The 27,800-nt window shown below is 39.8% G+C and overlaps 1 protein-coding gene across 1 annotated transcript; it reads left to right on the top strand.

Moving 5' to 3' along the window:
• Positions 1-2,655: 2,655 nt before the first annotated feature.
• LOC150076893 (uncharacterized) lies at positions 2,656-27,669 on the top strand. The gene is made up of 7 exons (XM_090385719.1): positions 2,656-2,755; positions 7,148-7,262; positions 10,510-10,677; positions 25,690-25,975; positions 26,245-26,444; positions 27,114-27,283; positions 27,388-27,669. Exons 1-7 carry the CDS (start codon positions 2,708-2,710, stop codon positions 27,667-27,669), a joined length of 1,269 nt encoding a protein of 422 aa, XP_090241845.1. The 5' UTR covers positions 2,656-2,707.
• Positions 27,670-27,800: the final 131 nt, after the last annotated feature.

Here is a 27,800-nt window from a genome sequence, read left to right as displayed (position 1 = left end):
TTTATCCACTGTGTGGTACTAGACTCAGGGTAGTGGAGGATGAAAAAATACCTGGAGGTGATCGTGAAGTCACACATGAAATTCTCTGAGCAGTGCAGACATGCTCACAGGACAGCTCATGGGTTTCTGTCAATGATGTACAGTAACTTTGCTAGCAGGGATAAGGAGGTGTTGTCCTTTTGTACTAGGCGATAGTTAGGCTGCGTCTCGAGTACTGTATATATAAGTCTGGAGGCATCAATTTAGGTAGGATGCAGATCTGCTGGAACGGTGGCATAGGTATGAGATATGAGGTATGAAGTATATTGAGGGTCTAGCGGCTCCTGGGATTTCTCCCATCTCCGCGAATGTTCTATGTATCGGTGACAGTACCCTGTCAAAGCCAGAGATTTAGAAGTGTGTGGGTCATGAGTAGTGTTATATGTTGTGCCCATTGTTTATCCGGCTTATTGGCCGCCAGGCCCCTAATGGGACCCGACGTTGCCCATACCTCGCCATGTGGAGGCTAGCCGGGTGTTACCATTGAGTCAATTGTACTCTGGCAGGTCCTGCCACATACTTTCCTGGGATTTTAGTGACTAGGACCTAAAATAAAATTGGAACGACCGCGGTTGATTTTAGTTCACTTACATTAAAGCGCTAATATGAGGTTTGACGCTGAAAGCCTGTTTCTGAAGTGCCTAAAAGGTTGGGCGAAATTTTTTTGGTGTATTTTAAATTTGGACGTGTAGGGCTATACACTGTGCAAGAGAAAGTGCTGGGAGGGGAGAGTGAAGTCTGGGGGGTGAAATAGGAAGAAGAGGGTCAATAGGGTAGGTGACCCCCAATTATTCAGTGAGGCATGCCCATGCCCCACCAGAGGGAAGGAATGGTGTGGCAGGGAAGAGAGGACACAGCAAGCCGTCACCTCCCTCCCCTGCCGGGTGTGGGAGTAAAAGAATTGCACTGCACAAGAGAGTGCAGAGCCTTGAGCCAAGATGGCTCCGTCAAGGCAGCAATTTGGAGTTTCTCTATCCTCGTCGGTCTTCTCTGTCATCGGTAGCCTTTAGAATCCAGATTTGTCCTCAGCTATGAACATTGGTCAGGTCTGTTGTTAGTCTGTTATCAATGGCTGTGGTTCTCTTCATCATGGGAAGATCCGCATCTCCATGGGGTTATTCTTGCGATCGCTGGTTTTAGATGATTAGTAGTGAGCATGTTCCTGAGGGAGGTTCTCCTTGAGTCCTCTCCATGCGTGTTCTTTGTCTCTTTTTATTTATTTATTTATTTTATTTTATTATTTTTTTAAATTTTTATCTTCTGTAGATGACTATCAGTGTTTTACGCCTACCAAATTGTGTTTTCTTTTTTGGCTGATGCTATATAAGCTTGCTTTCTTGTATCATTTGGCATTACTATGACTAGTCTACTACTACCAATAGGGTAGTAGTAGACTAGTAGACTAGTAGTAGACTTCTGACTGAACAAGAGTCAGAATTTAATATACTTCATACTCGCCACCATGATTTATGGAAGTGAAAGAATGGAAGAGAAGCTGAGAACTACACAGCGAAGAATGGAACGAATTATATTGGGAACCAGACTGTTAGATAAGAAGAGAAACACATGGATTAGTCAGCAAACTCAAGTAAAGGACATTCTTATCAAAACTAAAGAACTAAAATGGTCTTGGGCATGATACATATCTCGAAGACACGATTACAGATGGACCAAGAAAATAATAGAATGGTACCCAAGAGGAGCTAAAAGAAAACCTGGAAGACAACGACGGAAATGGACAGATGAAATTCGCGAGTTCGTGGGCAGTAAATAGATGGCCATTGCACAAAACAGAAGGAACTGGAAAGTTGCTGGAGAGGCCTGCATCCTGCAGTGGATTGAAAATTATTATTATTGTTATTAGCCATATGGTGCAAGGAAGCCTGAAACTTATGCTGCACCAAACAAAAAAAAAATTCTGAGTTACTCTGAGAAACAGAGAGAGAGAGAGCGAGCGAGAACAAGAGTCAGAAATAGAAGGGAACCACCAAGGAAGAGAAGAATGATGATATCCAGCTCAACACCCGGGTGTGGCAAGCCCATGATGACGAATATCAATGGTGGATAAAATCACCATTTTCGAACACTGGTTGGAAAATGACGTAACGGATTACGGGAGACATAAGAAATGTTCTCACAAAAATTGGAATCAATATGGCGATTCCGATTAACACACGCACGCAGTCAAACGAAGAAACAAGAAACACAATGCTTTTGGCCGCTTTGATCTTTCCAACAAGGAAAGAGATGCTTTAATTGGCAAACCAAATGTGTTCAATTACATAATTCTTCCTCAATAGCACACGCAATATCGCTCGGACTCTTTTTGAAGGAAAAGCTGCAATTCGTAAAGGAAAGAAATCCCTTCACAGAGACAACAGTAATTTTGAATCTTTAAATAACTTCCTTATTCTTTGCTTCCAGAAGAGGTTATCGTTAAGTGTTATCACCTTGAATATTAAATATCACACATAAATTTTATTGCTCGATTGAAAAACTTGTCTTCCCAAGGACACAGTACGTATCTTTAGGGAATGTAAGACCATGGTTAGTTGTGACGAAAGATACGTAATAATAAACGCTGTCTACTGCCAATACGATTATCTTCTCTCCTTTGTGTATCGAGGGAACTGGTGTAACTCCTGTATTTAATTCGCCATTGGATATTATGGATGAAGCGAGAGTGATCCCCGATCCTTGGGGTGGACCCATTCAGGTGAGTGATTCAGTAATACGAGCAGTGGAATTATTTCTTCATTGCAAAATTGATTTGAGCTAATTTATTTGTTATCTAGTGTTAACGTGAGTAGCGAGACATTGCAATTGTGGTTGAACTTTGATTTACAATGTATGAGATTAAATTTAAAATACAAATATGGTTAATTCAACAAAACAAAATCTGTTGCACACTTTCAAAATTTTCTTCAAGGATGGAATTTCGTGCAGTGGATATTAACGTCTTAAATTTCTTGCAAAAGTTATCGAAAATTCGAAATAGTTTTATAAAATAACGCTGTTGAGGAGTTTCAGACATTCTTCCGATATTTTTTAAGTGTTGTTAAGGAAATCGAAGACTCCTCTAAGATATCGGGTGATCTTATTTCCATGGAGAACCTTGCCAATCAGTTCGTCCCTGGAAAGAATTTGCAAGGCTCATGGGATTTCTCTATACTAGCATGATGGAGAGGCAAAAAAAGAGGAAGCAGTACCCTTGATCTGGTAATGAGCAGTGATTCTTTATGCATTAAGAATCTGCAGGTAAAAGACCCACTGGATGGCTGCGATCCAGTAAGGATGACTTCAGTGCTCTCACACAGTTTATAAATTTCATACAGTGGGACCAACTGATGATGTCACCAACAGCAAATTCTAAATGGGAAATATTGAGGAATAATGAAAGAATCTACTAGGTTTCGTACCAACATCTGTTCAAGGCTTAGATCTAAATGGATGTCAGATGAACTACTCAGACATGTGGCAAAGAATAAAAGTGCATGGGATACATAAAAATTAACAGGATGATACAGAAGCCTGGGGTACATATTAATCAGTCTTTAATCGGGTCAAAGGAGGTTAGGCAAGCTAAAGCAGATTAGGAAAAATCTGTGGCAAAGAATGCGAAGGAAAACAGCAATGACTTCTGTGCTTATATTAAGAAGGAAGGGATTGAATCACAATCCCTTCCTTCTTAATGCGTTAGCTGTTGATGACCCTGATCAGGTTGCGGACAAATAGAATAGGTATTTTGCATCTACGTTGAAACATGTGGAATTCTTTAGGGAAGTAGATGCCAGAAGTTTATCAAACTCTAACGAGGAGCTAGTCTGCTCGGGTTACACGGTGGTATCGTCATCTCCCCACGTCTGGTAGAAAATGGCCGGGTTCGAATCCCGACGATGACACGAGGAACTTTTATGGGCTTTTTTCACTCCGTGGCTGAGTTAGTCGATCTCAGGCATAGATAGCAAGATTTCGTTCCTGGAAAAGGGTGATCAAAAGGCGATATAAGTAATTACAGACCTGCTAGCTTAACGTCTGTTCCAGTGGAGTCAATGGAGTTCCAGGCATGCAATCATATTGCAATCGTAGCATGGATTTGTCAAGTGGGAGGTCATGCCTAACCAATCTGATAGGTTGCTATGATTCGGTCCCCAACCTACCGGATGCAAAACATAATTTTGATATCATGTACTTGGATTTCAGGGAGGCTTTTGATACTCTTGCACATTAAAGATTGCTGTTCAAACGGGAGTAATGTGGCATTCAGGATATGTTACTGTTATGAATAAATGGATGGTTAAGTGGAAGAAGACAGAGTTCGGTTATCAATGGGCCCTGCTCTTCGTGGACTAATGTTATTGGCGGAGTCCCCCAGGATTCGGTGCTGAGCCCATTGTTGCTTTCTGTATTTATCAATGATATTGATGAAGGTATATAAGGTTTAATGTCGAAGTTTGCAAATGATACAAAATTTGGCAGGGTGGTTAACCATAATCATCCGGGTGTGCTACTGCAACAAGATCTAGGAAAATTGAATCGGTGAATTGAGAAATGGCAATTGAGTTCGACATTTACAAACGGATTACATTAACGTTTGCTGCACATGCGTAGAAGTAACTCCAGAGTAACTTATCAACTGTGTGTCGTACTACACTCAGGGTAGCGGAAAATGAAAAAGACTTGGGGGTAATTGTGCAGTCAGACATGAAATTCTCTGAGCATTGCATACATGATTCCAGGACAGCTCATGGGTTTTGTCAATGATGGACAAAAACGTTGCTATCGGGGATAAGGATGTGACTATTCCTTTCTATAAGGGCATGGGTAGGCCGCATCTTGAGTACTGTATACAGGTCTGGAGGCCTCAGGAAGGATGCAGATCTGCTGGAACGGCTGCATAGAAGGGCAACCAGATTGGTGCAAGGAACAAAAGGGCGCTCTTACACAGATAGGCTTCATTTCTGTAAACTGCAGCGTCTCAAGAGTAGGCACCTGCGGGGAGATCTGATTGAGATGTTTGAAGTTTTGAATGTATTCATAAGCTGAATATTCATGAATTCTTTCACTTGCTGAGACCACACACATGAAAGGGTGTAGATTGAAGTTCAGGATGTTTGCAGGATAGATGTGCGGAAGTTTGCCTTCAGCCCGTGGATGGAACAGGCTTCCATCTGATGTTGAGGAAGTCTACGGCGTGAATATATTCAAGTGCGAACTAGCAATTCTTGGAGGAAGTTTATGGGTGAACTGTTTTTTTTTTTTTTTTTTTTGACTGCTGCTATATAAGCTTGCTTTCTTGCACCAATTGCCATTACTATTACTACTGCACTGAGTGGACAGAGATCATGGATACCTACTTAGTAACAGGTAGGGCCATCTTTTGCCCGGATAAGGGCAGTCATACGGCGAGGTATTGAGTCCCCTACTTCACGAAAGCTTTCCACAGGTATTTCCATCCATGCAGGCTGCACAGCTGTCCATAATTCTGTTGCATTCCTGGTGAAAGATCCAAAGCTCGAACGGACCATTCCACTGCATCCCAAAGATGCTTTACAGGATTCATGTCTGGTGAACGGGGAGGTCATTCCATGGTGATAAAATCTGCGGAATGCTCTTCGAGCCATGTTCTAGACACCATGGCTCTGTGGGGAGGCGCATTGTCCTGCTACAAGAGTCCATTTCCAGTGGATGCACGATGACCATGAAGGGATGCAGATGGTCTTCAAGGATGTACATGTAAGCCCTGGACTGTTCAGAGATGCGTCTAGACGTACCAGATGTCCCAACGTGTGCCAGTTGAATATGCCTCAGACCAGTACCGACAGTCCACATTGCGGAACTTCCTTGTTGACATGACGGGTGCACAGCTTCGTGCGATTTCCACCAGATACGCATCATCCTGTCCACTCGAAATAACTGGAAACGGGACTAATCGGACCAGGAGACTCGTCTCCAATCATCCAAGATCCCGTGTCGATGTTCTCTCGTCCAGTTGAGGCAGAGTCCGTATGTCGTGCTGTTAGCAATGTGACTCTGGTGGGTCGGGGGTTCTCATAACCTATTGCAGCTAATGATCATGGTGGAGACGTTTCTGGCACCTCCCTCTTTGAAGTCGGCAGTGATTTGTGTCACTGTCGCTTTCCGGTTGGCTGAAACAATGCGAGACATACGTAGACGGCTATATTCCTCCATCAACTTTCTCTGCCCACTGCGCTGTCCAAGATGAGATGACATTCCGAAAATGGCGTATTCCCCATGCACCCTTGACACTGTTAGTCGGGGATTGTACAATTTCTGTACCACCTCCGCGATGCGATAGTGTAACCCATGCTTCGGGCACCCACTATCATTCCTCTTTCAAAGTCGGTTAAGTCACAACGATTGCTGACATCGAATTACCATCTAAGTGAATGCAGTCTATTTATATACCTGCTAAGCGCTGAGTTCATCCACTAGCGAGAGGGGGTGGTTATATCGTGGCGTTGCCCAGGAATCAGGTATCCCATGAATTCTGTCTTTTCAGTGTATACTACTACTTCCTGCCTGGACATATACTTCATAGTCTATGTAATATTTGGCTTGCTTCGTATTTTTTACTGTGTAGTTATCTGGAAACTCACCTGAGTCGCAAGACAAAACATATACGACGCTAACTACAGATGTCGGTCATGTCTGTCCCACACGTGACTGTCAGATTGTTGATGACCTCTATTGAGCTAGCCGTAGACTCCTCGTGTGGTGCCAAGTTGGCTGTTAGTCAGAAAAATCTCAGAACCAACTAATTCTTCTTCACAAGCACTCAATAACCTGTCGCAATTTGTGCGAACTAGAAGTGGAAAAACCCGACTTTCAGTTTCACCAATCGTCACAGACGAGTCCATTCCTGCACAAGGGGGTTCTTGTTAACGTAATGCCACCTTAGTGTTTATTTTTCTAGTTTTTATTTATGTATTATGCTTCAAATGATGGAAAAAATGTAATTTTAATCAATTGCATATAGATAATCTGTAGAAATGCATTATAAATTTTTGGAAAGAAGAAATGTTTGAATTATTTTATAATATTGAAAGTAGATTATTGCCATACCATGTTATTATTATACTTTCAGTTCTTAAAATGGTTCATAACGTTTAACAATCCTTTTGTCTTGTGGGAGCAGAACTCTTCCGTTGTTGTTATAGAAATTTGTACCTACATGTTAATCATCCTCTTTATTAAAAAAGGTAAGTTACCAAATATTTTTCGTTTAGTTGGTCTGCTATGATATAATTATACGGCTATTTTGTAATAATACTGTTTTTTGTTAGAGAAAACAGAAGTTGAAGGAATAAACTAAAAAGAGGTAAAGTTTGTTTTGTGAGTCTAGAATTGGACAGTGAACTGATGCTGACTGGATGGGTCACGTATTCATGTTAGCTTGAAAGAGACTGGAAGAATTGTAGATGCCAATTCAGAAGAGCAGTACCCATGGAATTATCTATAGAAAAGGTGTGCAGCACAAACAGAACGTCAATGTGTGAGTCAGTGGAGAGACTTTTAAGAAGAGGGACATTACCTGACTGTCCGCTTTTGAATGCAGTCTAGAAGATTGAGAGAGGTACTGGAGGCACCAGCCATGATACAGAACAACCAATATTCAATGATAGGGCGGATACGAAATTTGTGCAAAGTGAGTAGATATTTAGAAGAAAATTAATGCCGATAGCGAAACAGAGTAGAAAGCTCTGAGTTTTGGATGCTGTAGAAACAATAGTGTTATGCGTTTATATCGTGGAGACCAATGGATTTTTGTAGGCATATGCTATTCCAGATGAGACCTGAGGAATATTCTTTGTAATGTTACGTCTTTTTGTTTTTCTATCACTTGCCTTAAGCAGCTGCAGTCCTTTGGATCATTTCGTCCAAGTCTAAATCCTTGGCAATGCCATTTTCAATTGCGTGGTTCCAGATCCTCGATTCGAACCCGGGTTATTGAGGAATTGTTATGGGATTTTTTCACTCCGTGGCTGAGTTAGTCGGTTTCTAGTGTGGAAAAAAAGGTTCTCTCCCTCCTTCCCTCGCAAACTCGATCTTTTCGTCAAGCAAAACAGGTAAATCTGCCAGAGAACACACTCAATTTATGAACATATTACACGTGGCTAATTGAGTTCGTTCTCGGGTGGCCCTAATATGATTTGTTTTTTGTACATTAAACAAACAATAGATTCTTGAGTTCAAATAAAATCGTAGACCAAAATATGTGTTAGTAACCGTATAATAATTGATGATGAAACCAGTTCTGGCATCTGTCAGCCAACATATGTACTTGTTTGAGAGACCACTAAGTAACCGCAAATGTTTATGTTATTATTTAATTGTTTTTTTATATGTATTAATTGTAAGGAATACAACGGGGTCGTCGGATTTCTGCTAGTTTCAATAATTAGGTGGCAATTGTGGTTGCTTTTGAGAAATTTATACCTACTACACAATTGCATACTGACACAGGGACATACAAGATATGTCGTCACACTTTTAACACCCCGTTGGTCTGATCATATCCTTCGGTTTTCTAGCTTCGCAGAGTTGTCTGTTTTCGATTAGACATTATCATTACTCGTGGTGAATACCGAGCCATCTCGATCCGGGTCGATCTATTCATGCTGCTTGATTAAAGATTCATGCGCACAGAATTCGCAAATACTTTCTTTCTTGAAATAAATCATTCCATTGTGTTTCAAAGTGTGAGTGAACATTAAACTATTATACTTATGGTTGTAGAATAGTTTAATGGATTGTTGGATTCATTTTACTTGGAATACTGACTACTAAAGCAGTCAACGATCCAAGTTGTTGACTACTTTAGACAACAAACATATAATTTTTCTTTCAAAGCTAATTGGTTTGACCAATAAAAGATCTCGCCTGATGTCACGATAACATGGAAACTTATGTGGAAAAGATTAAAATTCACCTTCAGTTAAGAACGGTACAATTATTGTTGCAAATGTTCCATGAGATCGTTATAAGTAGTGAAGCGTTTTTGCTCGTTTTCATCATATGCAAAGCTTGAGATCGAGTTCCGTCCGACGCTGAGCATGAAAAATACTTATGTCGGTTTTCTGGAAATGTACTGTGGCCATGTTAAGCAGTCTCGATACAAGGTGCTTGTTTTTTTTTTTGCCTTCCAGAAATCTCGATTTTTTTAGTGCCATAAACCAAGCAAGTTTACAGCGGAATAAATCAGATTTGCAGACACCATATAGCCATATCAGGTGGCCCTCATTGTCCTATCCTATCCTATACGAACTTTCTAAACAACTTCCCTTTTTACCCTAGGCAGACTACAGGTTTATATTTGTGTTCTTTCGTTGTTAATATCCGAATTATTGGTTCATCTACTACAATTCTAATGAATTGTTATAGGCTCTAGCCTTGTTATCACCTTTCTGCTCTTTTCAACTGAAAACCTTTGGAACCACTGGAAGGAAGGAAGAAAGAAACGAAGGAAGGAAAGCAAAGCCTACTTTAAGTGATTAACAATTAGCACAATAATGATCATGATTCTTTAAAGTATCCCGCTATTTATATTTGCTCAAAAAATTGAAAAAGAAAAATGGCTGATTAAAGAGGAAACACAGCGGTCAAAGATAAAATAACAGTCATAAATCATGTTCAAAGATGCATCTTTCCCATACGATCATATGCTTTCGAAATCTGGTCTGGAGCCCCTCAAGTAATTGTAAAAAAATTCCTTACCCTAGAGTACTGGGTCCTAAGGTGGATAAATAGCAAATTTTGTTTTCCCAAAAATATCGAGGGAACAGCTTTATGAAAACTTAACCACGAAGTCTCTGCGCCAGATCATCATTGAGTCCGGATTCAATATTCTTGTGAAATTGATATCTTCAACTTGCGATTCACGACATGGAATAATAATTCCCTTGGCTATATGTGGTGAATTCCTAATAGAAAAAATTTCGGAACCCAACAATTCAAAATATAACCTCTCCAAACTCAAGCAACCAGAAAGAAGGTTTCTAAATGCACCTCTTCATCTCATAAATCTTCCCAACATTGATTGTCAAAGATTCTCACAAGACAATAGGAGAAAAATTTCCAATCAGATGAAAATAAACACAAATGGCAGCCTGCGTTGAACCAAGTAATTGCCAACTGAACACCTAATGTACTCTACTCAATTATCTTATTTTACTAATACGTGAATATAATTCATATTCATTGTTTTAATCCATATATGAATATGCAATAAAAGAATATTTATTTATTTATTCTTAATCAAAGTTAAATTCATTGTTTCTGTAATGCATTAAAGAGCAATTTTTCCATATTATTTTTATTTATTATTTCTAGAATTAGAACAATATTAGTTATGCGAAATTTGCGTATGCCATTTATTTGATTATGATGAAAAACTTTTCACTACAAGCAGTAGAAATAATAAGATTGTTTTCCTTTTAAATTTTATAGCTTTCGCAAAGGGATATAAAGAAATCCATTTTCTTTTCGCTGGATTCATTTCCGCAATAACAGCAGAAACTGCTGGACTCGTAGTTCCCACTCTAAACAGTTGGTACTATCAGACAGCAATTATTAGTTTCTATGGAATGCGATTACCACTCTATATCATTTGCTTGTGTAAGTGAAAGTCATAAATATTATTACGTTAATTATTAATTATTGTAATAATTAATTAGTTATTACGTTATAATAGATATTATTACTTTCATTGTATTTATGCTCTAATCGTTGAACTACTGTAAAAGCTGAAAGAGATATGACCTGTTGATATTAACCATTCTATTATGGAATATATGAAAGTATTCTGTTATATAATTTATCGTGTTTGTATTTATAGTTCTTTAAATAATTACTTTGTATTTGGCACCGTTAACTGAGTTAGTATTGCATTCAGAATCTTCTCTTCTCAACTGTGACTTTACTGCTATTGGCAGCACGAAGCACACTCTATCGATTTCTAACACGGGGAAGATTGCTGGGGCCAAATTTACCTGAAATAGTATCTCGGACATAGCCCACTTGATCCAGTACTTCTGTTCAATCATGCCTCATGTCGATCAAGTATATTCAATCGTAGAAGAACAATTAACTGCTTGAGTTCCTAGCAGATCACCAATAATTTATTGGATGATGGGAAGTAGGTTCCTCGAAAGTGCTGTCCATATGCTATTATGTAGCGACTGTCCAGAGAATACAACACGGGGGAGGCACGACCCATTTCAACGTGCGTCAGAATTATCGCAGAAGAATACCCCTGGTGATGGCCAGTCCAAAGTAAATATGCTTTTAGGGTGAAAGGGTCCAGAGATCGCTGTCCAATGTCTCTGGAAAGAGTCCAGAGACACTGGACAGCGATTTATCGGAGCAGGAAACCTGTTTCCTGTTCCGATGAATCGTCTTACCAATTGAAGCATGCAAACAAACAGTTAAGGAACATTTTTGGTGTACTCATCATTAGCCTCTCAAAATTCTTTTGTGTGGCGAGGAGCATAATGGGCTGGTGCATGATTAGATGGGAGGCAGTGGGCTTCCTGCTGTCAATCGATCAGTTTCTTCACTAGAAAGTCATAAAGTTCTATGTTTTTTTTACGTGGTTGACCAGTTTATGGTGGCAGTATTTACAAAAAACAGGGATCGCGTAACAAGACAAAACTCCGTGTCATATGGATGAAATGGCGTTGGATTAGTTCGACAGACATTGCAGCATTTTCTCGATTCTCTCATGGCTAGAAAACTCTCTGCTGATCTCTGCTGAAAATTATTGGATGAAAGTACTTCCTCGCATTTCGTGAAACGCCCTCTCGCTGCATCTCACATTTCAGGTGTTCAACGGTACCGGATCCAGCCATCTTGGACACCTCTAGCACCTCAAAGTGTCTTCACGGAAGACAAAGTGTCTTCACTTTGTGGGAAGGTTGTATTGCATGCTAAAAATGGCGCAATACCTACTACGTTACCGAAATATCATAATTCATTGCGAACCTTTGGGTATTTTTTCTATATCCGTCTCAGTCCTTGAGTAAGCACAGCGTCCTGGTTATGTCCCAAGAACTGCCATATATTTTAACAATTCACTCTCTACATGTTTCCCCCCTCCTCCTACAACTGTTTCCGCCAATGTCCATTCAAAACACTGAAATTCCATGTTAGGAAATGGTTTTAGATAGGTGGTCGTAATTCGACGATCACTCAGAGATAATTGAATTATGACCACCTATCTAATGCCGTGTTGGGTCAAATGTTGTTCACATGAACAACAGCCATTATTTGCTTAGGCATTGACTCCACTAGATGTCTGAAGACGTCTGTAGGGATCTGCAGCCGTGATGTCTGCGAGGCTTTCCACAGTGACGGAATAAATGATGTTTGCTCTGTCCATCCACCTCTCTTCCCGTTCCGAAACACCTCACAGGTGTTCAATTGTTTTAAGGTCAGGCTAATTTGGAGGCCAATGAAGATAGATAATATCTTCACTGTGTTCCTCGAACCACTTGTGCATAGTGCGGGCCAGGTGATAGAGTGCATTATCGTCTTGGATATCCTGTTTCTGTCCTTAACTAATAGCAGCATTAGCATTAGTAGAGGCATATGATGCACGAAAGCAAGCTTATGCAGCATCAGCCAAAAAAAAACCCTGCTCCCATTTCACCTCTCTGTTCGTTCCAAATACCTGTCCAGCTCAGCCTTAAATTTATTTAGGCTATCAACTTCCACAACAAAGGAATGAAGTCTGTTCCACCAACCAACTACTCGCTGGCTAAAGGCAAACTTCCGCACATTTTTCCTACATGACTTTCCTCAATTTGAATTTATGCCCCCTCAAATGATTATTCTGAGCAGGAGGAAGAATCCCATCAGCATTGAGCATGCACAAACCATTCAAGGCTTTATACACCTATACACCTCAAACAGATCACCTCGCAGGTGCCTAGTCTTCAGACACTGTAACTTACAAAATTTAAGTCTTTCTTCGTAAGAGCACCCCTTTGTTCCATTCACTAATCTTGTTGCCTTCTCTGTACTCTTTCCAGCAGCTCTACATCTTTCTTGAAATGAGGCCTCCAGATCTGTATACAGTACTCAAGTTGTGGCCTAATCATTGCCTTATACAAGGGAATAATCACCTCCTTATCCCTGCTAGAAAACTTCTTGTATATAATTGACAAGACACCATGAGCTACTCTTGAAGACCATTTGCACTGCTCAGAAAACTTCATATTTGCACAATTACCCCCAGGTCCTTTTCATACTCTACCACTGTCAGTGTAGTACCACAGAGTTGATACGTTGCTCTGGGGTTACTGTTTCCCATCCCATATGTAATACTTTACATTTGTCAATGTTAAACTTCATTTGCTACCACTCGGCCGATCTGCTCAACTTTTCTAGATCCTGTTGCAGCAGTGTACTGTCATTAGTGTCCTTAACCAACCCTGCCAACCTTTGTATCGTCTGCAGACTTGGACATTAAGCTTGATATACCATCATCAATATCATTTATAAATATTTAAGATTTTGTATTGAGAACATAGTGGAAGTTTATGAATTGCTTAAGAAGAGTGATTAAGGGAGGACACCATTTCATGTATAATAATAATTACTGTGTTGTGAAAAATGTTGATATCATGAATAATTTAGAATGTGTAAATAATTGTTGTACAAATGGTAAATAAATCCTTGTTATGTCAGTACCCCATATTTCGTCTTAATCGACTGACACCTCAGAGCTATAATTGGTAGCACGAACTATCCAAGCTACGGAAGCTAGTATAAAGAGAAAAAAATAATATAATAAAATAAAGTCCTCAGTACTTGGATCTTCTGATTAACAAACAAGATAAAATTAATGGAAGTAATATATTATGCAGCAGGTAGCATGTGGGCCTTGGAAGGGAAGTGAGGACCCCCTGTTTAAAGGAATAAATAAATAAAAACAACAGCCTTTGTGGTTCCAAGGTAAATGGGGGAAAGAAAATAGTAAGGGATAGATTAAAGGAATATATATATATATATATATATATAAAATATGTATAAATAAAGGCAGAAACGAGCGAGAGAATAAATAATCATTCATATTGCCCCCCCACAATTGTCGAGCGAGAGAATAAATCATCATCATTCGTAATCCCCCCCCACACACACCCTAAACAAAACCATGCTGTCCGAGCTATAACTGAAGTCTTGCCTAGATGATCTTGCAGTGCTTCTTTAATCAGTGTCTCATTTAATTTTCCTGAACAGAAGTTAAATTAACAGGTCTACAATTACTTGTCTCCCTTTGATCCTTCTTTGTGGATTGGGGTCACATTTGCACTTCTCCAGTCCATGAGTACCTCCCCTGAGTCCAAAGAAGCTCTCATAATTATAGCTAAGGGTTTGCTTACTTCTTTGCTGCCTCCTTTAATATAACTGGATAGATCCCGTCCACCCCGGGTGCCTTTTTTATGTTATCCTCAACAATTTCTCCTCCACTTCCCTCTCAGTTATTACAAAATCATCTAGCTCACTGCCAGAGTTTACTTCACCTCTCGCATTCCCCTCGCTGAATAACTCCCCATGTGCGAATGTAGAGACAAAATACTCATTTAGTTTGTTAGCCACCTGAGCAGGATCATCAACAGTTGAACCATCAATATCCAGTGGACCAATCTGATTCATCCCTTTCCTTCTTGAGTTTAAATAGGTAAAGAACTCTTTTCTGTTTTTCTTTGCATCCTTTGCCAAGGATTTCTCATAATCTGCCTTTGCCTGCCTAATCTCCATTGTGACTTAGTTACAGAAAAAATGCAACGCTGCACTGAGCCCATGGTCTCCTATGAGCCCGGTTTGGATTCTCCAGAAAGCGACTTCAAAGGGGCCGTAGGACAGACAGGTAGGATTACTGTTCTCTGTGAAGAATTTCAGTTCTTTCGCAGGACATATATAAACACAGTCTCTCATGAGAAGCAAAAAGCGTGGCACAAACCTTGTGCCACGCTTGTGCAAACTGAGAGCAATAGAGATCCTTATGGCCTTGCTCATAAAATCATCAGAAATAAGCTCAGCACACGAAATATCATCAATTCATAAGTAAAGAAGATTCTTTGGAAACCACAAACTGTACTTTTCGAGCTCCTGTTTTTCTGCTATATTAAGTGACTGTTTATAAATTTAATGTTAAATAGTTATGCTGGGTCTGAGACTGAGTCGTTGTTCTTGATGTCTGACTGCTTTTCATACTGAATGCCGCTTCAAAAGTAAGTCGTTTTTTATCTTAATTTCTGCTCCCCTACCGTCGCTGACCATCGTATTTTCGCAATGCTGCTTGTGTTCGCCACTTTGACCTTGACGAATGAACGCTTGGGGCGACGACCTACTTTCGTCTTCGAGTTAGTAACAGCGACAACACTAGCCAAGGACAATCTTAAGGTATTTCTACTAATTTTTCTGAAAAGTGTAATTTATAATTTAGTATGGTTGGATTCATTATTGGGAGCTGAACAAGAGGATCCATCATTCAAATACTGGATTGACACAGGTGATATATTATTTGTACTTTAGACGAAAATAGGGAGTTCTCTGATCTGGGCACATTAATTACCAAAAAGAAGAACGTTCTGGATATATCGCTGTCGCGTGTAAATGCCATCTACATAGGTCGTCAACTAAGAAGTAAGATAAGTGCTCCAAATAATCTTAAAGTCAATGCCACAAGCAATAATTGTCATACAATGTACCACCCCACAGGTGGCACAATGATCTCTTAATCACTGAGAACACTGTAAGTACTAGAAAGTTTAAAAGTGCACTAAAGGTAGCAGGGGAATTTCAGAACTATACACGATTACATACTAAGTGCACATTATGGATCAACAAGAAATCATTCCGGGTCAATTATTGTGGCGATAATAAAGAAACGATTATTAAATGCATTAAATGCCTCGGGATGATCTGTAATTCTTGTACCAAGACAAAACTTATTAAATTGCCCAAAGCTATAAGACGGCTATTTATTTGCGATCAGTGTAAAGAAAATACGAAACAAATAGATTCCTGTAAGGTGCCAGATGAAGCTCGCATTCAAGAACCACAAAATAAACACCCTGAAACTCTAACGGATATAGTTGCCGATACTCCTGAGAGTGACCACACGTTAGAAATAGCTTCAAAAATGAATGTAGAAACAAATGAATCGCTGGATGATAATAATTTTACACAATTTCCTCTGAGCACTCAAGATTACTTAGATCTAGAGTCCTATCCGGCCTCTGACAATCAGGAAATCAGTTCTCTGAATAAAAGCACGCAAACTAGAAGTTTAAGCAATGCTGAGAGTAGTCATGCACTGCTAATAGCAAATATGGATTTTCAGAACACAAGAAAAGCCCCTGAACAACTCTCAGCAGCAATAGAAAGTATAGCTTTCAATCTGAAGAACCTTCAAGAAAATCTGGCTGTTTTGATTGACGAAAACCAAATACTTCGAACCCAAAATACAGAAATCTTCCAAGAGCTATTCACCCTCAAGCAATTCATCAGGAATCTCCATTTATCATAACATACACTGAGACCTGAAAGTACAGCATATGGCAAGTACAAACAACGGGATAATGAATATCATGATCGTGTCTGAATCATGATATTCATGATAATGAATATCATGATTCAGACACGATCTCTACAGAAACCCGACAACGGGTCACTGATAGCAATGTCACACTAGAGCCAGAGACAATCCCAGTATCTACGTGTAGCAGACATTTCCCAGTAATGGTCTCATCAACAAGTGGACATACCACAATCTTCAGAATGTTTTGTCACCTTCGAACAAGAAAATAATCGATAAGCATCCCCATAACAGTACAACCGTTTCCTCTCAGAGCTGCATCTTAATGCATAAAAACCCCTCATCTGAAATTCATACAGTAAAAAAGACAACAGAGTATACATTGAAAAAGGATACTCAGAAGATAAGGGGCGTAACACTTGCTGGTATCACAGAAAATGATATTCAGTGGACACAGTCAATGAGGTTGTCGGCTGCTGCCTAAACCCGCCACACAAAAACAATCGTTTTGGAGGTCTTATGCCGACGTTACCGCTATCAGCCCAACTGGCGTCCGACCCATGAGTAGAGGCAGCCAAAACGGCATCCACGAAGAGAACCAACCTCTTAATCCCAGCGCTGTGTCGTATTTCCCTCCATCTCTAACAAACATCAGTGAAAAAGGTATCATAAGACATCATCTGAAACCCAATCCACGAAAGATTTGCCCAGCATATAACTACAATATAACGGCTGTACTGACTCGGGACCAAATCTTTGTGTCAAGATTAAGGTCTAATAAGGTCTAATTAAGGTCTAATAAGCTTGGACCATTCAGGCAATCACACAAAATTTATTTGAAGGAATATTCCATCAAAGTAGATTTAGACAACTACGTATGCGGCATGCATCTTATGCCTCATTCATTGTCTGAAATCCAGTCGATCCCGGCCAACCGCTAATAAGCTTGGACCCATGGCCACAAAATACCCTAATCAAACCTTTTGAAGTCCAACCTTCTTCTTCAAATCAGATCATCAACCATTAGATTGTGTATTTTATGCCTACTCCGACCTCTCTAATACCTCGGTTGAAGGATGTGGTTCGCTGCATACAAGAAGAGTCTTTTCAAACAAGTTCATAAAGCAAGAAATAATTCTCCATTGCCTCACTACATATAAATGGAATCTGTCTATTAGAAAAGTCACGCCAGAAAAGCTAGCGTGCTCCATAGGGGACATAATAATACTCAGACATAGCAACTATAGAGTGTCTCATCCACACTTGCATCTGTAACTATCACATGCTATATTCATAACATAAGATGCATAAGTTGCAAACTCCATACATTTCAGTCTATTCTCCTTACTGCAGAATATGATATTATTTGTTTAGTGGAGACCTGGCTGAACAACAATAGATGTATTGACACCGTTTTCCTCCCTTTGAACTATGCTGCTCAAGCTAACGGACGGGCCATTCGCCGCGGTGGTGTAGTTGCAATCATCTATAAAAATTCCTTTTCTCGACATAGGACCAACTCAAGTAGTTCCGAAAACTTTGAAGCCATCTCTGTAATCCTTGACCTCGATGAAATTAGGATACAGGTGTGAACTGTCTAGCTCCCTCCAGAACACACCTTGGAGGTTAGAACGGAACTAGGAGCCTGGATTACTACCAATCTCCAACCCAACGTCCCTACAATTCTCGTAGGGGACTTCAACATGCCCCTGCCAAGGTACCCAACGACTCGGTCTTCTCTGGAAAACATGTTACATATGCTCGACCTTTATCCTCTTCAAACTCCCCCAACTAGGGGAAATTAGCAGCTCGACCTCATTTTTACAACATACCTAATGCAGAATTTATCAAACCAACCTTCTTCTTCAAATCAGATCATCAACCATTAGATTGTGTATTTTATGCCCACTCCGGCCTCTCTAATACCTCGGTTGAAGGATGTGGCCCGCTGCATACGAGAAGAGTCTTTTCAAACAAGTTCATTAAGCAAGAAATAATCATCCATCGCCTCACTACGTATAAATGGAATTGTCTATTAGAAAAGTCACGGCCTGAAGCCGCTTCCATCCTGGTTGAAGAATTATTTCAAATAGCTTGTGTTGGTGCGTCTAAGGAGATTCGGATCTTACATCGGTGTAACTGGTGGTTTAACAACAATATCAAGGTAGTGCTTGTAAGAAAACAAAAGGCTTACAGAAAATGGTAGACAACCAGAACCCCTGAAGACTACATCGCTTACAAAAAAGAACGGGCCTGTTTCTTAAAGCACAAACTCCAAGACTACAACTTTGCTATTTCTAAAAAGCTTAACTAGTCTAAAAGAATCAATAACAACAAGAATACCAACTTCATCATGGACGAAACCTTATTTAGGGAATGGGCGAAGGGTACCTTCGGAATCTCTTCAGATCCTAATTTAAAGTATAACTCTCTCGCACCAGACAATACCAGTTGGCTGGTAAATTACATGAATAACATGACTCCATCCGGATCCAATCTTGATATCAGACTTCTACTAACAGAAATCACCATAACCAAAGAAAATGTAATTCGGACATTAAATAGTCTGCCAAATAAATCCACTTCTGGCCCCGATATGTTTCCCCTCTTCATCATGAAAGTAAGCAGTCCATTCATCATTGAGGTCATGCTACACATATTTAGAGAAACCCTACACACTGGAGTCATCTTTGAAATATGGAAACATTATATTGTAAAACCCGTGCCTAAAGTCAAACATCCGAAAGACAAGAAGGATTTTCGTCCGATCTCTATAAGCTGCAAATTATTAAAATTGTTCGAGAAGACTGCTCCCAATTCTTGTTTTGCATATTTTCCAGAAAAGACCACCATATTTACACACTGTGATTCCAAAGAGATCAACTGTGACGAATTTAATGGACACCCTATTTCGGATCCAAACGATTCTGAACGCCAAAGAACAGATTGATGTAGTATTTTTAGATATTAAGGTTTCTTTCGATAATGTCTGAATCAATTCCTTGATGACAATACTTGAAAGGCATTTCAGAATACAGGGAGGCCTATTAAAAGTCATTGTTTCCATTCTCAAACAAAGGCATTTGAGAGTTGAACATAGAACCTTCCAGTCGAACCACATCATCTACAGAGGAGTCCCACAAGGTGGCGTTCTCTCTGCACTATTTTTTGCCGCTGCTTTGGATCTCTTCCTCTCTACGCGTCCTGACTGCAGCTCTTACGCGTATGATATAAAACTCTTCATCTCGTCGAAACACGGTGACAAATGTGACGCAATCAACGGCCATGCTATTGCCATAATAGAAGAACTTGACCATTATCTTGAGAATATTGGTCTATCGATAAATCCGACCAAGTCAGCACAAAAGTCTTTCACCAACCTGAAGAAGAAGAAGATGAACATAGACATCTACATCCATGGTATTAGGGTCCAAAAGGTTTCTCATCACACTGACCTAGGGCTCAACTGGGATGAAGGCTTGACCTTCCAAACAGCATTTCGCCAACACTAAAGCAAAAATCTGTCAGCAATGTGGGCGATAAGACAAGAACTTACTGAAGTAAACAACCAAAAACGGGCCACTCACTACATACAAACATGTCTTGTTCCGATTCCCATATATGCCTCCACAATCTGGTCCTCTGCTTCCCTCACTAACATCAAAAAATTCATGGGTATCGAGTACTGGATTTTAAGGTGGTTGAACCGTGTTAATGGCCACCCTTTCACCATCTCGAGATCAATCATGTGTGCTAACCTTGGTTGCACTTCTTGGAATCATTTGCTCATTGCAGGAAATCTGCACAATCACTGTCAACTCCTCACCGATCGCCTTGATGCCCCAAATGTCCATAATCTTGTTGTAGGCCCTAAGCTTTCCCGCGTCCTTTGCAATAGTTCATGGATTCCCCTAAGAAGCTTATTACAGAATTTAACTATGCTTAGAAGATGTTTTCCGTCTAACATCCTCCAAACGAACAACACCCTGAAGATTGATCCCCACAAGTTCTGTGATGATAAAGCATACAAATCTGAGAAGATACAGGACATGTACCACCACATACAACTGTAGAGGTTTCCTGATTATCTCCTTCAGGATGTAATCTCCCATCAACTCTACTTTTCTGAAGAATTAATTTGTTTTAAATTATAATTTGTTTGTGTGTATATGTATTAGTTGTATATGCATATATTAGGATGCGTATGTGTTTATATGTCTCTACCTTTTGCTCGTGTCACTGTATATATTTGTATGTGCTTTGTTTGCTCATATTAGATGTTATTTGTTGTATTATTTTATAGAAACTAATGTTTATGTATGCGTAATTTAGGTAGTACTTCTATGTTTGTTCTCTAAGTTATAATGTACAAATGTATACATAGGCATCCTTCTAGCTGAAGGCTGTTCAGGGGTGAAGCATATACAATAAATCGAATAATAATAGTACTGACACAACAGAGAAGATAATTAGCCAAATTGTAATTCAAGAGGACCCACATTAAAATTCCCCACAACAGAACGCACTAATAGCAGAAAACCAACTTCATGCTCTCGAGGCTCCCGGCCTCAAGTTCATTGAAGGGGGAGGTAGTGAAAAGAGCCTGGGACATTGCTCCAGACCTTCTCTGCGACCTTTTATACTCCTGCCTCCTTCAAAGTTCCTGCTCGGGCAGTTGGAAACACGCTAACGTGAAGTTTATTCCAAAGAATCCTCCGCTATCGCAGGTTTGGTTTCAACATTCGGACCCATTGAGCTCTTCCCTTTTCCTCCATTGGTGTGCAAAACTTAAGGAGCAGTCAGGTTTTCACTGTAGCTTCTCATAGGAGTGGCCTGGATATGGGGAAAAGCATATCAAAGGAACCTCGTGAGGTACAGAAATGGTACAGAGGGACTTTATTCAAAAATGGCAACATAGCACTGGCTGCCATGATACAGATGCATCATTGCCAAAGATGGAATAAAGAGAAGGGGTGGCCCTCAGTAGGAGATATGGCCACCCCTAATGTCGATGCAGGCCTTGCACCGCCTGTCCGTACTTAGAACAATGTTGTTGATAAGTTCTTGGCGATAAGATCGTCCATTCTTCTGTCAGCGCCACCTTCAGCTGGTGAATATTTTCTGGTGGGTGAGGACGTGCCGCTAGGCGCCTGCCCAGGGCATCCCATATGTGTTCGATGGGATTTAGATCGGTCAGAGAAACGGGCAGGCCAATCCATACGAAGAATGTCCTCAATTTTCCTCTCGTCATCAACGGGATTCGAACCTGAGCCTTTTCCACCCGGTGTGGGGAGGATGATGACAACACCTACCACTGTGTTACCCGCACAGACTTATCAGACGAGTCAAGCTGCCCGAACCTTTACAGAAAGTCTATCAATGCCTTACAGATTACTTCAACAATAGAAAGTTAACCATTAAAACGCCATACCGCCAGATAGCTAAGACGACTTCTAGAGGCTTTTTTTTTTCATTCATTCATTTATTAATTACACACAATATAGTCTCAACATTATGTACATAAAAGTATATACATGATTTATATACAAGATATATTTACATATAATTATATGCTCTGACAAACATTAAACTCTCGTGTGTGTGTGAAAGTGTGTTCTTATTCAGGGTAGCTCCCAGGCATAAGCCCAAATCTACCTTGAGAACTTGGGAATATATAGTCTTTACAAAGCAGTCCTTAAAAAGTATGTTAAATTACTTGAGTCTGATTTTACTGTAGCGCTATTCGCACTTGAAATCCCGCACCCACTGGAGGTAGTGCAATACCAGTGAGTGCCAGCAATCCCGCGCCCCGGGTTGGCCATACCAGGAAACGCTGAAAAGATGAGACTTAATGAACATCTAACAGACACCTGGCAAGAAAGATGGCAGACATCAACTAAAGGCGCTGTCACCAAAAGATTCCTCCCTGATTGTCAGGGCCTTCTACCCCCTCACACCTGTCTGGTTTTCACCAGGACTCTATGCTACCTACCTCCTCACTGGACATGGCTCCTTCCAGAAAAAACTACATGACTTCAGAATTTCAGACTCACCCCGCTGCCACTGTGGAGAGGATCAGACGTGGGAGCACCTTGCCCACAGCTGTGAAATCTACGAGGACTTCAGGAGGATCCTAATAACAAAACTACGCTTCAACTACCAAAATCAAGAACACCTCACCCTACAGAATGAAGAAACTTACCGAGCTCTGACTCAATTTGCAATGGACTTATTTACCAGGCAGAAAGCACTACCACCACCTTAGTATCCGAATCAATAGGTCATAACAACCATGACTGCCAATTGTTGCTATTCATCATTGAGCCATGAATGCTAATGCCTTGGACCAACTTGCACAAGACTTGACCAGCAGTGCAATCAAAGACAGGGTCCACACATACTTTGACAAATTCCTCATCATTGATTCCTGGACAAACTTTTCTCGACCAGACGTGACACATCTCATCAAGAAGAGGCCTAGCATCGATCCCTGGACTTGACCATTAATCTTGGACTCCCGGTTTTGACCACCCCCACTGTTCGTTCTGATGGACTACTGGACCAGCCTTCAGTCTGGATGCGACAAAGACTCACCAAATGGAGTCCCAATGACGGCACCTGAACTAGACCTTACTGAACATGACCCATCCACCATAGCAGCACTCACACTGCTGGATTTCCAGCAAGTTGTCGGCTGCAACTGACTGGCCGTGCTAGCTGTACCTACCCTGACCTTGCGGGGTATATCTCTCTCTCATTTTTTTTTTTTTTTTTTCCGGCTTTCTTCTGTTTCCTGCCATCCGTTCTTTACTCCCCCCCCCCTATTTTTCTCTTACAGAATGAATTTTTTTTTTTTTTTATTTATTTATTATTATTATTTTTTATTTTTATTTATTTTTTTTTTTTTTGTGGGGAGGTGGTTTTCGTCCACCCGCCACCCCACTCTTCTCTCTGGTGAGGCGTTGGGCATGCCACACTGTCATCAGGGGCCATCTTCTCTATTGGCCCCTTTCTTCTGTTTCCTACCCTCCAGTCTTTTTGCCTTCCTCCCTTACTTTTCTCTTGCACAACGTTTTTTTTTTTTTTTTTTTTTTTTAGTTTATATATATATATATATATTTGTGTGTGGGTGTGTGTGTATATATATTTTTATATACACACACACTCATGCCCCCACAGGTATAAATCTAAAAACATCAAAATTACTGCCCGACCTATTTGACCCTAGAACAAGTTATCAGCGAACAACCCTACGCTCTGTTAAAATTACAACCGTTGCTCAAGAAACAGCGATCATCTCATTCTTAAATCTGGTCCTAGCCACTGAAATCCCAGGAAAGTAGGTGGCAGGACCCGCCAGAGTACTCTAGCTACAGTGGTACACCCGGTCAGCCTCCCCGTGGCATGGTGTGGTAACGTCGGGTCCCACTAGGGGCTCGGCGGCTAATAGACCGGAGGAACAAAGGGCACAACACAATACACAGCACATGACCCCCACACACTTCAAATCTCTGGCCCCGATACAATGTACACCCGCGGAGATGGGAGAAATCCCAGGAGCCGTTAGACACTAACATACCTTACACCTTATACCAGGGAGCCAGCAGGAAAAAAAAAAAAATAATAATAAAAAATATATATAATAAAACAACAATAATATTGAATAGTCTGGATGGCACAACTATAAACTTCAAAAATCACAGTTCAATTGAATATTTCCTCAGCTGCTGTTTCACATGCACTGGAACCTCCAAAACCAATAACGGTACTATCCAGCAATCTCCAACTGTACGCCATGGATAATAGACGCTTTAGACCACCAGACCCGACGCAATGAATCTGATCCAGCACGGCAGAATCCAGAATGGAGTATTCATGATTGCAGCACAAAAGACAACCAACCAGAGCACCAGATACAACACCATGAATCAGGTCCAGCACCCCAGCCGCCAGCCAGATGCAGAAACCAATAGTGAAACTCCATGAAGACAATTAAGACACTAGGTTTGCCTCTGAAGAAAGGCTCTGAGAACAGTTCTTCTTGCAAAAACGGCAGCTGAAAACTCCTGAAATAAATTAAAACAGAGGCTGTTTAAAACAGAGACTTCTAGAGGCTGTCCCCAGTGTTCATGCTAGGCCCAGATTGCTGTATTTACAATTAAGACAAAAATTGCTTCTTATAAATGGCAACCTGAATATCCGCGGACCGTTGGTTATCAAGATGAACCAACAATCTCTATAGTACCACCAGTCTGGAAAATACCTCGGCGTTATCATTGATCACAAATGGAGCTTTATCCCCCATCTTGACTACATCAAGGAGAAGATTAAAGGATTAGAGCATTACTAGCTGGGATTAACAAAACAAATAGGGGTTTCAAGGAAAGAGCTCTGTGGCTCATGTATAAAGTTGATTGCCTCCCAATTCTCTCTTATGTGGGCACAGTCTGGTTTCGCACAGTAGATAAAGACAATTCTAATCTAAGTAGATCCAGAGACTCTTTCTGCTTAGAATGACTACAACCTGTCGTACAACTTCCACAGTAGTCCTACAAGTTATCACCGGTAACATTTTCTTAAAATGCATGAAATCTTCTTTTAATAGACTCTTTTAGATTTTTAATCCTTTTTTTTTCCCTTAAAATTGGTGGATGTTACAGCAATATAGTCGCAATATTTGAATTCAGTAAATGCCAAATCTAAAACAGGAATATCACAAGATTACCCACACGAGTAGAATTTCGCATCTCTGAAATCACAAATACAATCGATTCCATTGAGGAAAATTATAGGAAAACGTGTTCTAAAGACACTAACAAAGCGTATTGAGATGTTTTAAAACACTGCAACGCTTAGCATAGAAAAATCTTCAAAAGTATTTTAATAAGCAGTTTCTGCAGATTACCGGGTTTCATTTTGATTCTAGTTTAATGTAAATTCCTTATTCACTTTTTTAAATCCAAATCAGTTAGCTACTGTTCCTTTGTTTCTGAAAGAAGGAGTGAACTATTAAATTAAAGAGACAGATTAAAGATTAAAGATTAGTTTCTTCTTAAAATATTTACAAATTTATTTTTACATAGATCACTTCATGTCCTCATTGGGATGGAATGCTGTAAAGCGCACAAAGTTGTCACCACTAGCCCAAGGAGCAGCTGCTTCACTGATCTGGTTACTTGTTGATATAATGGTTGATCCAATAGCATCCAGGTATCTGTGGTGGACCTGGAATGATTCTGATCCTTTCGTAGGAGATCGTGCTTATCATGTTCCCTTTCTAGAGTATGGTGCTCTCCTATTGATCGTTTTCTGGAATGTGTATCTGGTAAATTTAACGCTTCCACTGATAGAAGAAAAAGACAGAACCAAGTAAGTTTTGGCATTTCGAGTTGAGGTCAATGAAAATGTTTGGGCAAATGTTTTTTTAAATATCATCAGCAGCATTTCAGAACATTTTGGAAGTCATCTGGAATATCTTTAAGAATAATTTTCAGGGATCTCTCTACAAATTCTCCCTCTTAATTTACATTTATATTCCTTGTGAGTTTCTCATGGTTAAATGTAAATAAAAAATAAATACTTATTGAAAATGTTAAACATATACTCGCAAAAAGCGTAATTTTCTTTTCTATTTTCAGGCTGCGGGTGATAATTCCAGTATCGATTTTTACTGGCGTACTTGGAGCACTGTTTATGTGTCTAGAATATTGTATTCTGTATAAAATTACGAGAAACGTTTTCAATATCTCAATGGGATACGGTGTTGCTTGGTCTGTAGTCGCACGTTTAATTCTGTTCTGTAGAGGACTTCCAAATGCACAGTTTCGTGAAAGCAAAGGTAAATTTCAGAACTCATCAACAAATTTCATTCCTGATATCAGAATTTGAATTTACAATTAGTAATATTTCAATAACAAATACTAATTACTATTTGTAATCTTAAATATTGATTATGATTTTAAAATTTTTAAGGTAAAATGAACTGTACTTTTCATTCCTAATGAATTTGAAACATTTTTAAAGAATACTCCAAACATGTAGAAGAAAACGTATAATGTATATACAATCCAATATTTTTGATTGTTGGCAGGATCGCCATCCTCCCCACACTGGGTAGAAAAGACCTGTGTTCGAGTCCCGTCGATGAGGGGAGGAATGCTTATGGGCCTTTTTCACAACGTGGTTCAGTTAGTCAGCCTCAGAAGAGAGAAGCATGGTTTTTTCTCCAGGAAACTCTGGTTTTTCATCCAGCAAAACAGAAAATCGACTTCAGAACACAGGCAATATACACTGAGCTATATGGCCTTAGTCGCTGATGCTCCTAAAGCCCTACTACAAAAACAACATGGATAATTTACTGAAATTAATTTCTAAAATTAATGAAATATAATTCAAAAGAGAATTTTTAATGCCAATGTTACAATCTACTCCAACCTTCGATTTAACTAACATTATTATTGTGTTGAGCCAATTGATTGAAACCTTTTTTCTTTTTTTTTTGCTCTAGATCGTGCAATTTATTTCGGAAAGTATATAGATATTTCTCTTGTGGCATTATACGTAGTCTGTGGTTATCTGCTAATGTACGGTAGACCCGAGAATATACGATCAGTTGGAATCCATCAACAGCTTGGCAATTGCAACGAAACTACATCAGAAACAATTCTTTTCATTTTGGTAAATTTGATTTTATCCATTTTTATTCGAAATATAAATTTCACTTCTAATGAATTTGAAACATAATGAGAACATTCCTTATTAGTTTCATTTATTTATTGCAGAATATCGAGAGAAAGAAGAACTTGTGCGTCGAGGACTTCAGCGATCCTGATTTCAACTTTGATTGCGTTCCTGGAGGGCAAAAGAGTTTGATGAACACAACAAGGTCATGGTATACTATTTGTGGCAAACCATTTGAGGACAGAGCAGAGATCACAATGCTGTTCTTACTAGCATCTAGCGTTTTTCTAACCTTCTGGATAATCTTGAAAAATATAGAGATTAAAACTACTGGTCAATCCACTGCAGCAATGGCAAATGGGATACTGAAGAAAGCAGATTGAAGAAAAAGTTGATCTTAATTGTGTTAATCAAATAATTTCGGGCTTCCTTGTAATTTAATAAATTCATTTTTTTGTGCTAATATATTCTATTAGCGCACAGAAAATAAATAAATAAAAGCTCCTACGCTCTT

The sequence above is a fragment of the Mastigoproctus giganteus genome, chromosome 12, assembly GCF_048544385.1.
Source record: "Mastigoproctus giganteus isolate SK-2022 chromosome 12, ASM4854438v1, whole genome shotgun sequence".
NCBI classification, from domain to species: domain Eukaryota; kingdom Metazoa; phylum Arthropoda; class Arachnida; order Uropygi; family Thelyphonidae; genus Mastigoproctus; species Mastigoproctus giganteus.
The sequence above is the reverse complement of the archived record's forward strand: the minus strand, read 5'-3'. Positions and strand labels throughout refer to the sequence as shown.

Coding starts and splice junctions, on each gene's coding strand:
- LOC150076893 (XM_090385719.1), top strand. CDS start 2,708: ATGGATGAAGCGAGAGTGATCCCCGATCCTTGGGGTGGACCCATTCAG. Junction 26,445..27,113: donor ACAGTTTCGTGAAAGCAAAG/GTAAATTTCAGA, acceptor TTTTTGCTCTAG/ATCGTGCAATTTATTTCGGA. Junction 27,284..27,387: donor AAACAATTCTTTTCATTTTG/GTAAATTTGATT, acceptor TATTTATTGCAG/AATATCGAGAGAAAGAAGAA.